Here is a 14,405-nt window from a genome sequence, read left to right on the forward strand (position 1 = left end):
AAAACACGAGACTGAAAGACACACCGGACCATAAAAATTTCACGCGTTAAATTCACGTAATATAGATGATATAATGTAATTTACAAAATGGATCATGTCCTCATTAGTTTTGTCAACAAATGTGCACCTCTCTCCCCTACATAATACATTTCTATCGTACTTGTAAGCTGTGATTGAAATCCTATCTTTTAATTCGTAATCACTGGCTTACGAATTGTTATTTATCGACTAATATATATATATACCATATATATTTATGTATATATATATGTATATATGTATATATATATATATATATATATATATACACATAAAACCGTCTGATAAAAATCGCTTTAATAGAATTTGAAAAAGACATTGAAATTGCGCGAAAGTTTTTTCCTGTAAATAAGCGTTGTGCCTGCGCACTTAGTCAAACAAAAGAAGTTCTTACTGGATTTCTTGTATGTTTTTATTTTGACTATGCAAATTGACTACTTGACTATACGTTTGGAGCTTCTTTTATTCTCTTTTTCAACGCATATTGTAGAAAAAGAACTTGTTTCCAAAGCTTCAAGTTATATTAGTATGCGGTAAATAGAGAGAATACAAAAGATCTAATTTTTAAGTTTTTTTATTTTGTTTTAAGAATTTTCATTTCATATACATTTCTTCTATAAAACAAAAGAAAATAATACATGATGTGCTTTAAAGTTTCTTCATCCTTTACAATGATCTTAGTATTTACATTACATTAACAAAAAAGTTTGTACCTAATAATAGCAAAAGTGTTTTATTTAAAAAGTACTGTAGTATGTTTTATTTGAAATCTTGTTCTTAATTGAAATATTGTTGCATAAAAAATATAGTACAAGCTAAAGTACAAAAGTAATAAATGATATAAAATGTTACATAAATATTATTCTTTTAAATATTTAGCTGCTTTTATCTTCTTCGTTCTCAAAATTACTTTGAGACATTTTTAGCACTGTTTCAATATTAACTAGCTCTCTATGTTTTTCTAGCATTTGTACAAAAAATGGATCTTTATATAACATATGATTAGAAGCAGCAATAAAATTTACAATTAATTTTTTCATTATATTAATATTTCTTATAGTTCTATTTGTTTTTTCCTTATTTCTGAAAACATTTAGTAAAATTTGAGTTAAAAATCTCACTAATGTATTATCAAGCGCATATGTACTTACATTGCTAACTGAGGGTTCATTTCTTTTAGTTTTTTATTGCATATTTCCTCCTGTTCCTTCAAAAATTTTTTGTGCTCAAACAATGCATTGCGACATTGAATTTTTAATTCTAACTGCTCTTTTATTGCATTGTCTATTTCCTTTTGTATTATTAAAATATTGTCGTTCAAACTAAAAAGCTTACGCATATATGCATAAATTTTTCTAGAAACATATTAGAACAGTTAAATATTTTCTTCCATTCTAAATTTTCAAGTTTAGATTGTTTGATTCCTTATACCTTTGCATATCACTGTTACCTTCTTTGCCTTCCAAAATAGCTTGAATGCTATGGGAATGAAGACATAGTTTAATCGCTGTATTAGTTATAAGAGAACTTGCTGTTGCTTCATGCAAATTTGTTACTGTGTCTCTTAGATCTTCCACTGGTTCTTCAGTTGCTGTATCTAAAATTATGGTAGAACATAATGTTTACATCATCAAGGTCTGGTTGGTATGTAATAATTTTATGGCATACAAAAATCATGTTGTGCTTTAAGTGTCAATAACTTGGCATTTAGACACTTCAATAATTCTCGTGTGGCTGCAATTTTTTCTTCAATTGGTTTAAAATCTTCTATCGATATCGCTCCAATTGGAAAATTGGAAACACTTTTATTCAAGCATGCAACAGCATTTATTAAATCACCGAATTCTGACATTTTGTAATATAAATAAAAAAACAAGGTAATTATTATTACATATTAGTTTGTAATGAGCATTTCTTTATGGTTACAACCATTCTGCTACAACTATCAAATATCAAAAAGTTCCTAGATTTCTTTAACTGGTAAGTTTTAGTTTATAATAAGACAGGGTTTCCAAGAAGAGTTACATTTATTTAAAAAAAAAAGTTATTTCTACATTACTATGGCCTAATACATAAAAGGATAGAATTATGAAAAATTTGATCTACATAGTTATTTTTTTTGTAATAAAATAGACGAGGTACAGAATAAACGTGACATGCAATGCTTTTTGGAGTACGATGTTTTGGGGTTTATCTGAACTTACCATTTTCGTGTCACATGCGATGTTATCGATCCAGTAGAGTACTAGAATCACTGATAGAATGACAAACGCGACACAGAATAGATGTAACCTGCAATACTTTTTCGTGTCTCACGTGTCGAGTGTCGCCTGACACCCTTATCATTTTCATGTCACATGCGATATTATCGATTGAGTATAGTACCGATTTGAATTAAGTCTTTTATCAGGTTACTGTATGATACAATCAGTGACTGAAATAGATAGAATCTCAAACCATATGCACGTAGTATAATAAGTATAAATATATATATGATCCACATGGAATTTGTGACGGTGCTGACCCTGTGACAACCAGAAAACGCCACGTTAAGAGGTAACGAATTAAAAGAAGAAAACTGCTGTTACTACGTCTAACAATACTCTACGACTGTCGATCGGTTAGAAACTCGATGACATATCTTCATACGGTATTCTCTATACAATTAGTATACAGTGTAACCCCTGTAGAACATCGTCACATTCTCGACATGTGTATGTATGTCCTGAATTTGGTCAAAATTTGTTTGATCGATAGTTGAAATCAAATATTTGAAGAAACTTCGTAGACGTAAGGTTAATGGTTAGGTTTAAAAATATTCCTTGTAAATAGATAGTGAACGTGTACACGTTTAAATATATTCGAGAATTTCACAACATGAGTGGCTCGTGCAGACGGGAACCTAAGAAGCAGAATGATTGCAGAAGTAAGAAGATCGCTGGAAAAAGGTACGTAACTTGCGGAACTACTTCTACATTCGTGTGAATAGATTTGACAAAAATTTCATTTATTGGCAGATGGGAATATCCGATTGCAAAATCGAAGGAATACTGGGAGAAATTCTGCGACGACGAAGAGAAGAGACTGATCACAGTAAGAAACCCTTCCCTTCAATTATCCTATCGTACCTTTTCCAAAAATGATTCACAACTTATTGATCTTAATTCGGATATTCAAGATAAAATATCTAATCGGAATTTTTTTTCTAACTCTTATTCAGACGATTGCGATGCATCCGATAATTCTTTGCACAAATTGCTTCCCATAAGGTCAAACTTTGAGTCGAGTAGGTATTGGAATTGCGACGCCACGAAATCGTATCCAAAATCGATACTAAAGAGATCGTTTCGAGCTGCTCCAAAAAGTTTGGATACAACGGCTTGCCTTACCACATCGTCTAAAGTTATACGAATTCCAAAATTAGATAGCCACGATCCTCAACCTAATTTCCGGAAAATTCGCCCAGGTAAAATGGATCATATTCGGACTTCTTTCAATGTCCAAAATGAACGGAAGGTACAAGGAGAAAATTTCCCGACTCTGCCAATTCTCGGTGCATACCCTACGACGTCTGACCTCAGATTGAAACTGAAAAAATTACAGAATCATTTAAGATTACTGGACGAAGAAGACCGCGAGACGAGGGATCGAACACGCCACAAAATTGCCAAAGCAGAAGATAAGAAACTTGTGCCAGATTTTCGATCTACGACGAATCAAATCAAAGAAGAAAATGAAGACACATTAACGGGTGAAGATTACTTAAAGTATTCCGCTCGCTTTACCTACAAGGCGTTGAAGCGTTTAACGAAGAACAAAGATCTGGATTTCAAATTCAAACCTTTCGACAATCTGCAAGAAGAACAAGTTTTGAAATTAGGAGACGGTTCTTTCGCGAGTGACGATGGAAAACGAGAGCTCCCAAGGATTAAACGCATTGAGAAAGATAAGCAAAGCGAAGAATCTTCAAATGTTCACGATTTGCAGACGATTTCTGAAGAGAAGTCGCTCGAGGATTCAGAATTCACGCGCACCGACGTCCAATGTCCATCTTTGAAATCCGACGAGACAATTTCAAGAACCGTTTCTACGGGATCGCGTTACACATCGGGGCCAAGTCCAGAATTCGTCCACCCGGAGGACCGGGAAAACCCATCGAGTCGTATTCTTTCGTCAATTCCAAAATTATCCAGTTTCCCAAGGAGGAATCGCGATAAATGTTTACCGTGTATGTATAAATTGTTCGAAACTCCGCTGCAACGAAAAGTATCTCTACCTAGAACCGCTTTGCGAAGAATCATCGCAGAAGACACCAAAGTGGTATCACCCACGGATTCGTTAGAAGATAGCGACTCGAGTTCTCTGAACATACCAAACTTTGAGGACCAAATGGAAAGAGTTTTGACCGACGAAGTTGATACGGCGGACCTTAGATTTGAATGCGACGTTGCATTCGTAGAATCTTATGACTTTGAAAACGTGGTCGAGGTTGCGGATGCCACTTACTCTCTCGAAGAAGACCGAGTAGGGAAAGGACTAACGGACGAAGCGGAGGGAAAAAGTATCTCGGAGTCAGAGCCTTCGTCTAATGTGATCGTGAAGAAAGCCAAAGAGGATCGACAAGACGATGACACGACTTTGACGAATTTAAACGAAGCTACGATAGATCTTACGCGTGTTACGTCTCTGGAACGAACGAAGGTTCTCTCTTCGTCTCGCAGCATAAGCTCCGATGAAGACGATTCGATTGTACTTTCGGTCAGCGACGATCTACCTAAGCCGAAATACTTAGTACCCTGTCATGCTCCCACGAATTTCAGGCCGAGCTTAGAGCCCCTGCGAGCTTTAAGAAGCAGAAAACCGACGACTTTGCAAGATCGAATTGCCTTGCTCGAGTCGATGCCATTGAAGAAAAGCGTTTCTATCGATATTTACGGCGACATTTCGGGAAGATCAAGAGCCATGCCTGGAGAAGTCCTTGAGAAGGGCGAAACAGGCGAGGACGAGAAGCCACCTCCGCCTCCTTTAACGAAAGCAAAATCCGTGCTGGACAAACTGATGCTTGGAAATGGCGATGCAAGTACGGCAAAGCAACGACACGTTCTCAGAAAGGAAACCAGTTTCGCTGGTTTTTCTGTATCAATGGATACCGCGTCCAATAGCTCGGAAATACATCGGGACGCGTCGAAGGCCGCATTACGAGAATTGGACGCTACTCGTGACGACAGCCTTTTGAAAACATTATCCGCTACGGATTTCGCGAGAGCCCGGACGAAATTGCCGCTTACGCAACCGCACGAGATCATAGAAATTTTAAAGAATCTCGATGAGAACGTTTCGTCGATAGATATGCTGGAAATATTGTGCAAAGAATTTTCGGAACGATTAAAGAACGATAACGAAAACGCTGATTCGAAGGTGAAAGAACGTAATAAGATGATTACGAATTTGACAAGGTTATTAGTCGATTCTAAACGTTATTTGTATCCTGATAAATTCCCCTCTAACTTATCTTTCTCCGTCAATCAGCCACCCGTGTGTAATTCCCGTCTCCTCAGACGTGTCCTACCTCGAAACACTTACAATCTCGTCGCACCTTTGCTGGGAATGCCGGAACAGCTTCCAAAGAAGAGGGAAGCTGTGTTCGAAGATCCGTTCGACATCCGTGAAACGCAAATTACCGAAGACACGTTGTCCACGCATGACAGTTTAGAAGTACGTTTGATATTCGTCTGTTCTTTTAAAGTAGAAAGCAAACGTTCTCGTATCGTGCGCTCACTATTTTTAGTTTAACAAGTTGCTCCACTTTGGTTCGTCTTTTTAAAGATAGCCTTTTTTTATAATTATCAAGGTGCATCCACCGACACCGAGAGACACCGAATCGCTCGCTGACAAGGAGAAAGTGGGTCGTCGTAGATACAATCCTTACGCTCTATTTCTGATGAAACCAAGACGTAAGGTGCGATATCGGACTGATAGCGATAGAGTAATCTCCTAACGGCCACGGAGAAAAAGAAAAAAAAAAGGAAAAAAAGAAAAGAGAAAGAAAATGAAATAGAAAATGTCGGTCGAAAGGGAAGAAAAAAAGACAAATAATCTCTTTACGCGTCAGGTGGTTACGTGGCGTCCTTTGACGGAACGCGATCTCGAAGGCTACGATCCGGACGCTACGCTGGAAATGAGAGCCGAAAACTCGATGAGAAAGATATGCAAGGATTTTTGCCAATGGGTCGAAACTTTAGGCGGGACGGATAACGTCATCGACGAGGAGGTTCTCAGGGATATGTTTGAAATCGATTTCAGCGCCGAAGCTTGCAGAGCGATGCAGGTTAAAGAGAAATATCGTTCATGCCCTTTATACGTATGCTCTTGAGACAGCTTTTAATCTTTCTAATATTTACTCGCTTCCTGCAAACGATTATTCACAGCGACGAACGATCGTACAGTCGGAGAATATTTAATTCCTGTTAAATATCGGCAACGAGTCTCTAATTACTTTGAACAGCACGTTTCGGAAGCAAGCATCCTCTTCCATTTGAATCTCGCGAGAAGTTTGCTCAGCTGTCTCGTTTAATTGCGTCTGAACACTTTATTCCTTGTTTTCATCTGTTCTCTTTTTTCTTTCAAACAGATGTCGATCCAGGAAATGCCGGTGGTACCTGCAGAGGTAGCTTTAACGAGAAACACACCCGGTGCGAGCAAGCTCACGATGACGAAGAAGCATGTAATGAAAGACGTGAAAGCGGAAGAAACATCGGCGAAAGTAAAAGCTTTTGGCACAGCTATGCCTTGGAAGCTTCGATTCGTGCCTCCTAATAATCAGGTGCGAAAGAAATGGCTGCAATGCGAGAACGTGCCCAAGGATATCGAAACGATGGAAGTCGTTTGGAAAGATATACTGGATTTGAGAAGCGTACGAGGTTTCGTGGAATGGTTACAACAGCATCCGGAGGTAACAGCATCAGCGTTATTAATCGTACGATAAAGTTTCCATAGATCAACGAAATCGTCGTCAGGTGTGCGTTCTCCAATTAACTTTTGTACCGTAACCCACGACGCTGTGCTAAAGACAGCGGATAATGAAAGCCATTGTTTGCGCAAGGATATACATTCCTAACGGATGTATCTGAATCCTCTTACTTATCGTTATAGGTACCACAGCCGCAAGCTTTGAAGAAAATCGCATCAATGGATATTAGCTCTTTAAGACTAATCGAAGATGACGAGAAGTTCGCGCATCTCGAACTGGATATTAATCAAATTAAGAGTCTGAGAGTGGCGATCAACGGTGACGATGTCTCGACGTAACGCGCGCGCGCGCGTATGTGTGTGCACGCGTGTGTGCCTCGTTCTTTATATCGCTGTTGCTCTTCGTTTTCACTGTGTCACACAAATATACCGCACTTACCGATGTATGCATACAAGTATCTGTAGGGGATTTTCCCTTTTATACCGATGCATCGAAACGAATTATTTCAATTTCCGTGAAATTTTCATAGCCTTCCATCTGTCGCTGTGTGCGCCGGTGGTTTAAATCGAACCGACGCATGAATATTTTAATTGCATATGATTTTGTGGCAGTAAATGTCGGGCGAATACAAAATGAGTATCCGAAACTGGCCCGCATTTCAGAATTTCTCGCCTCCGTTACGCTTATAAATGAACGAAATGTCTGTGTGTAACCGATACGACCAGCCGATGACACGATGTCAAAAGCCTATCCCCCACCTCTATCTATCCCCTTTTTGCGTACGAAACGAAGGGTTAACCTGCGAAGCTACGGAGCGATCAGTAGCGTCCAGCGAGAAATTTCGCAGCGTACCGTTCGATATCATTATTTGCACGAATATCGACCAGTGAGCAGCGATTTCAATTGTACTGGAAAATGAAATATCCGAAGAGTTATAATATTGGAGGCGAGGTACAGGGGGTGGGGGGCGGCTGGTTATTTTCATCATCTCCTACGGTTGCAAATAAACTCTCGCGTATTTAATATAAAATATTGCCACAGCAAATAGAATTTTGAAAAACAAGAACGGTGGAGAGTTAAAAAATATGTCGAGGGATAAAAATAGGATTCGAAAGCGATTTCCATTCGAGAAACTGATGATTAACGGGTGTTCTGTTCGCCTACTTTGCGCTGGCAAAATGAAAACGAACGATGCTTTCAGCGCGACAATAATAAATAGCAAATAACACGATCCGATGTCAATCCAACCGATTCCTTTGACCACGAACGAATCGTCCTCGTTGTCGATGTCAATAGTTCCGCGAGCGACATAATACAAACGAGGCGTCGAGGAATATTGGAAATGTATCGCAGATGCCGGGCGTCCTGTTGCCGTCTGCCAACGACAGCAGGGACACGGCATAGAATCATCAGCTTAACGCCGAAGCTACTTAAAATCGAAACCGGCAAAGAAGCTACGAAGTTCTATATGTCGCCTCTTTCGCGATTTATCCCCTCGTCGTTGCTTTTTCCTTTGACGAATCGCAACGAAACGAAGTCTCTAGTTTCCCAACGTCTCGTCGATCGAGCCTTAAAAATTCGAACTGCTCTCCGGCCAGATTTCTTTTTAGAAATTACCGTATCACGTTGCTTTTCATACGTTAGTTGCGTGATTCTTTATGCTTCCTTTTCAAGGGATTTCCCATGAGATAGTATCCACGGGAGAAGAAGAGGGAGTGAGAAGGAAAAGACGACGACAAGAAAGCGAGCGAAGGAGACCTTAAAAAAGAAGCAGAAAGGATACCGAAAAAGTCGACGAAGGGAAACGAGGAGGAAACCGCGGAAGCGGAAGAAGGACACCGCGCCATCATTGGCCATTGGCCATCCGTTTCGCTCCACTTGGAATAGAGACTTGCGCTCGACCGAGAAATTTAACAAGGCGCACGCTCCCTACTGACAATACCCAACTTTCTCACTCCCCCTCTTATGCCTGGATTTTAATTACTTCAATTTAAATCTTCGGCTATCCTGTCATACAGACTCACGGCAAAGGATCACCGCAAGGTGATCGAACTCTGTGCATTGTGTTGCTCTTCGAGCAGACCGCAACCGAAAAAAGCTAAAAAGTAGAAAAAGGAAAGGAAGAAAAAAATAAGACAGAAAGTAATTGCGAGGCGACAGAAGCAAACCTACGTTATTCAGGATGATTGGTTCTAGCTACCCGTACACAATCGTACACGACAATCAGCGACGTTCTACATCGGCAATTACCGTTCGTAATACGGTTAGGTTACTGTCAGATCGCATTGGCATTCGCGCACTTGGATGCCTCGCCAAAATCTTTTATTCATGCTATCAAGTTAGCATTTAAAAACTCCGTCCTCTCGACCGTGGCGGCACTTCGAATCGCTACTTTTCAACGGGTACCTTTCAACCCTGACTATTCCCGGAAAGATCGAGATTCAGTTCGCGCGCCGCACGTACGAGCAGACGTTATGCAAATCTACGGCGGCGCGACATCGCGGCCACGATTTTCCCGCGATTGCAACTTTTAACCGCAAATTGGGATAAATCGATCAATTTCCACTTTCATCTCGTTCGTCGTCGATTCGATTCGTGGCTGTCTGGGACAGCAGTACTCTACGACTATATTGGTACGCGACACTTACGATTATGAAAGGCGTCCGCACCGATGGCGGATGATCAAATCGAACGACCGTCTTTTTTTCTTTTCTCTCTCTCTTTTTTTTTTTTTTTTTTTTGTTCCGCAACATAGGTCCCGGAGAAGCGTGGTTCTAGGGCGATCCGGTTCGCTACGTTCATTCGACGTATAACACAAGAACTCGAAACGTGTGAGCGCGTAGCTATTCACAAACGAAATGGGAAGCGCTTCCTGCTGACCATTCGCGTCAGTTCGATCTATTGTCGAGTAAGTTTGTGACAGTGTATATAACGGTGGCGCACGGCTACTGGTGTGCCCGGCTCTATCACGATATCTTTCTCGTTCGTTCGACCAATTCCACCCGTTTCCCTACGATCGAGAAAAAATAGTTACAACCGGCGTTCAAGTGGATTATCACGTATATTAAGTTACATCGATAGATTAGTACACCTTGCGCGCAGCGAAAATCAGGAAATTACTGTAGGCAAAAGTTTCTGTATACCTGTAACGAGAGAGCACCCTCCGACGGGTTTAACGAATTTCCAGGGCAAAAACCAGCTTCCACGCTTCCTGATTGAATCGCTAAGACGCGAGACGGTGCTGGCTTCGTATAATAAACAGATTGGCCAGCTGTAGATTGGATAACACGCCGAGCGAACGAAAATCCACGATATACCTAAAAGAAAAAGAAGGAGAGCGAATTCGGTCGGGCTAGATGAAAACAGAGGAAGATGCTTGCTCGCAACGACTGGTACAAGCCTAGCGTGAAATCGATGCTTGAAAATTAGACAAGAGTAATATTTTGCATTAACTACGGTTCGATGAATCTCGAGTGTCTTCCATTCTTCGAGTTCCAGTTAAATTTCAACAAACTCTTCGAACGGTGACATTGCACAATGTTGAACAGTGACGCGTAATAGACTTCAACGAACATCCGGTTTCACCCGGAAGGCCGCACCCGTCACGGTTACTCCCGGCATAGTTACAGAGCCGAGGCACGCTGGCATAACGCGATTCTTCTTCTGTTTCGACAGTGCGTCACGTTTTATTGCCAAAGGACAGCGTATCGTTGACGACGGCCAGCACTGCTGCATCGGCCAGTCTCTCGTTGTCCTTTGACCCGATGACACATCGGCTGTTGCGTGCTACGCAGACACGGTCATCCGCGATCAATCGTACGATTAATCGTTGCGAGAACTTCGTGACACGCCTGCCCTCCCTATTCTAACTTTAAAATTTCCACGTATCGAGCCTATCGTGTCAGATCTAAAAGTACAAAGTTTTGCTCGTCGATAGAAACGAACTGAACAAAATTCTCGCCTCTTACGTTGGTTATCGTGGTTGACGACCGTTTACGGACGAAGAACGAAGAAGAAACGGAATTGCACGGAACGAAATTAAAGGTACGTCTGTAGGATTACGCGTTCGCCTCGAAAGGGAACGAGAAAAATTTTCCAGAGATCCGGTTTTAAGTAATAGAACTGCTTGTCGTGCAGCCGCGGCACGTGACACCGTGTCCCCCTTCTCTTGGCACGTAAGCAAAGCAATTAGACGGAAGTGCGAAAGAAAAGGTGCGCGAGCGTAATGACGCAAGCAGGGTAGAGCGTGGCCGTCCAAGTGTTTCCAGATGGATACACCAAACCCCTCCGTTCGTCCACGGACGAATGTGTAGTTGCTCGTTGTCGTCGTCGTCGTCGTCGTCGTCGTCATCATCATCGTCATCTCCTATTTTTTTTAGCCCTTTGCGCCGGACCCTCGTCCTCGTTGCCTCCAAACTGACCGTAAATAGAACGCGATTCATCGACACATAGGCCGAGTTGTATCTACACGAAAAACCAAGGATCGATCGGTCGGCCTCGTTTAATTTTAATCGAGCACCGCTTCAACCGTTCGACCAGAACGTTGTTTCATTTTACTCGAAAAGTTGGGAATCTCTCGTAATTGGACTGTGTGTAAACCAGTCGAACTTGGAAAAAAGGAGAACGAACGAAGATATAATATAACCGGACGAGTCACTCGCAAGAAATTACAGACGAAAAGAAAAATGTATACAGGGAGAACGATTTCGTTATCCACTCGAAGGAAATCCGGATAACCCCGATGCACACTCGTCGCCTTGTTCCGCGTTCAATCCTCGACGGAGCCCGGCAGCTTCTTTCTTTCCTCTTCTTCTAGGATTGCAGCGACTCGGACAAGCTACTAGATCGATAGGGAACCCTAGTCCGGGGACGGTGTCGTAGGCATCGTCGCAGAGCAGGCCGCAATATATATATTTACATACACGAAACCTCGGTCAAAGCCTTTACTTTGCCAACCGATATCAGTCGTAGGAGTCACGCTAGCACGCGTCTACGGGATACCCCCTTTTCGTCGAGATGTCGACCGAATTGGAGATGACCCTTTCGCGTCGCGCAACCCCGCTTTTAACCGGGACAATGGTCAGGGGCGAACGTTGCAGGAACTTCCAGCTGCGAGCAAGGATGTATCATCTGTTAGAACGTTCGTTAGACCACGCTACGTAAATTGTTCTCTTCCAGAGGACAATATATTTAGGCTACTCTGTACATCGTTTGATTTCCTACGATTTTCATCCGCGATTCATTTTCCAACGGTTTGTCGTGCCGCTGTACGAGAAGTTTGTTTAGGAGTTGCTTGGTTAAAGGCTTTCCGACGTCTCAAGTAATACGCTATAAGGATGATCGATAAATAGGATGTTGAATCTTGAATACCTGTTGAATAGGGAAACGAAGTTGTCGACGGTGAACAATTTTGAAGTTTTTACAGTTATTGCTGCGTAGATGCCTTTTTATTTACGGCTGAAGAACGTAGAATGGTCGCGGTATTTCCGCATGTTTCAAAGGATAAATAATCTTTTTGAAAGTCCGTGAATCGATGGTCCCGGTAAGCTTCTCTTCCTCTTCCTATCTCCGCCTTTGCCTTCTCCCCGTCTTTTTCTTCCCCCTCCCTTTTTTTTTTTTTTTTTTTGTCATTTTCAGAAGTTATAACCCTGCGGGGTCGAATCACGGCAGGAATCCCGTGGCGAACGATGATAGAAAGGGTCCCTGACGCCTGAAGGAGGGATAATTGCGCGTCGGGGTTGACTTATAGCTTCTAAAATCGGTAGCGTCTCCATTCGAAATCCTTGTTTCGTCGTCGCCTTTCTTCGTCCTGCTCCTCCTTCGCGCCATCATGAACTCTCATTAAAATCTCGTCGTTTAAACGCGTTATGCGTTGATCTAGAAACGACGAACCGGGAAACGAGACAAAAAAGTAAGAAATAGTATGGAGATAGAGGGAGAATGACGGGGGAGGGAGAGGATTGAGAAAATATGAACGATTCACGCAGCTAACGAACAATCCGAGCAGCAACTGAATAATTTCGCAACGAGGCCGAGAATGGATTATTCGTTTGGAAGTTGCTAAACGACACCTTACGCGTCGCTGCACGCGGGCTAGATTGAAATCAAAGTAAGAGAAACTTGGAGTTTCGTGTAATTACAAGTGTTTCCTGCCGGAGAAGGTAACCGGGCTCGACTAATCCGAACCGTTGGCAGGCACTTAGCGAAGTTTCGATTGTGCTCAGCGTGCATGTTTTCAGCGTAAACCCATCGTCGTGGGCTCGGAAGCGCAGAGCAGGAAAATAAGAGAGGCAAGGTGCGCACAGGCCGCGGCAGCTTCGGCTGGAACAGCGTTCGAGGGTGGAGGATCAGGTGCAACCTCCGAGTTTCTCCAACTACCTCGAAGCAACACGGGCTGCTCGAACATCGAGTGAACTTTATTAAGCGATATTTCTCTAATTATCTGAGTCGCGGCCCGTGGCGAGTAAAACTCAGCGCGCCTAGCTGTTCGTAGCGCCATATTCATGGGGGGGGGGCGGGCGGGGGAGAGGGCGGCGCGTTAAGCGCCTCGAAAGCATAAACATTAAAAAGAGCCGGGGCATCGAAGTTAGCGGCCGCTCAGCCGGCTTACTTCCTCCCGGCAAACTGGAAAACTTCCATCGTCGAGCATTTCGAGGAAAAAGTTGAAAGATTAAACGCCACGCGATGTTATCGCCAGGACGCGAAACGGACGGCCAACAACGTACAGTGTTGCGGAGAGGCGCTTTTCTTTCGCTAATTCCAAACGTTGCGTCGAAAGAGGCTACGAAAAAGGTCCGTTTAAGCTTCGATTCGAGTGTACGAGACGCGAGGATACAAATCTCGTTAGCTAATTTAGCGTCTACGAGCTAAGATAGGTGAAATCCGATAACGATAAACCGTGTCAAACGAGTGTCTCAACAGCCCGGGATTAAAGGACGCTGTTCCTTCTTTATCGGTGCTATTTAATAAATAATGACGTGCTGCTGGATTGCACAAGACACGAAGGAAAAGAACGATAAACGAGTAGCGCACAGTCTAGATACGTTACTGGCGGAAGACGTTCAACCCCTCTAGCTACTCGGTGTCTGGGAATGGGGTCGTTATCGCACTCGATGTTTATTACTTGAGTTGGAAAGTGGGGACAATAATTGGATGGTTTAATTCGTTGAAAAACTTTCTTGTAACTCAGAGAGGCGTGGACGTCGCCGCAATTGTAATCGTAAATCGATGCGTTAAATAATAAAGCCGACGTCGCATTACCATCAGACTTATTCGCTTGTATCCGTTGAGAAAACCGTTTCACGGAGAAGAATTTGTAATTCGTGAATCGTGATTTTCGAAAAGCAAGAACTGAAAGTCGCGAGTCTTTTGGAACGACTAAATTTTGGTTTCGCAC

The 14,405-nt window shown here is 42.2% G+C and overlaps 2 protein-coding genes across 2 annotated transcripts; one reads left to right on the forward strand and one right to left on the reverse strand.

The window, feature by feature from the left end:
- Positions 1–597: 597 nt before the first annotated feature.
- On the reverse strand, positions 598–2,006 carry LOC138181010 (uncharacterized). Its single transcript, XM_069115458.1, has 4 exons — positions 1,708–2,006; positions 1,471–1,636; positions 1,191–1,394; positions 598–1,122 (listed from the first exon to the last, which is right to left on the reverse strand). The coding sequence occupies exons 1-4, from the start codon at positions 1,889–1,891 to the stop codon at positions 915–917; spliced, it is 762 nt and encodes a 253-aa protein (XP_068971559.1). The 5' UTR covers positions 1,892–2,006; the 3' UTR covers positions 598–914.
- Positions 2,007–2,324: 318 nt separating this feature from the next.
- LOC138180992 (uncharacterized) lies at positions 2,325–8,732 on the forward strand. Its single transcript, XM_069115408.1, has 6 exons — positions 2,325–2,987; positions 3,057–5,754; positions 5,891–5,998; positions 6,152–6,367; positions 6,671–6,991; positions 7,192–8,732. The coding sequence occupies exons 1-6, from the start codon at positions 2,917–2,919 to the stop codon at positions 7,345–7,347; spliced, it is 3,570 nt and encodes a 1,189-aa protein (XP_068971509.1). The 5' UTR covers positions 2,325–2,916; the 3' UTR covers positions 7,348–8,732.
- The last annotated feature ends 5,673 nt before the right edge of the window (positions 8,733–14,405 follow it).

The sequence above is a fragment of the Bombus flavifrons genome, chromosome 6 (genome assembly GCF_040668555.2).
Source record: "Bombus flavifrons isolate JBK064 chromosome 6, iyBomFlav1_principal, whole genome shotgun sequence".
In the NCBI taxonomy this organism is placed as follows: domain Eukaryota; kingdom Metazoa; phylum Arthropoda; class Insecta; order Hymenoptera; family Apidae; genus Bombus; species Bombus flavifrons.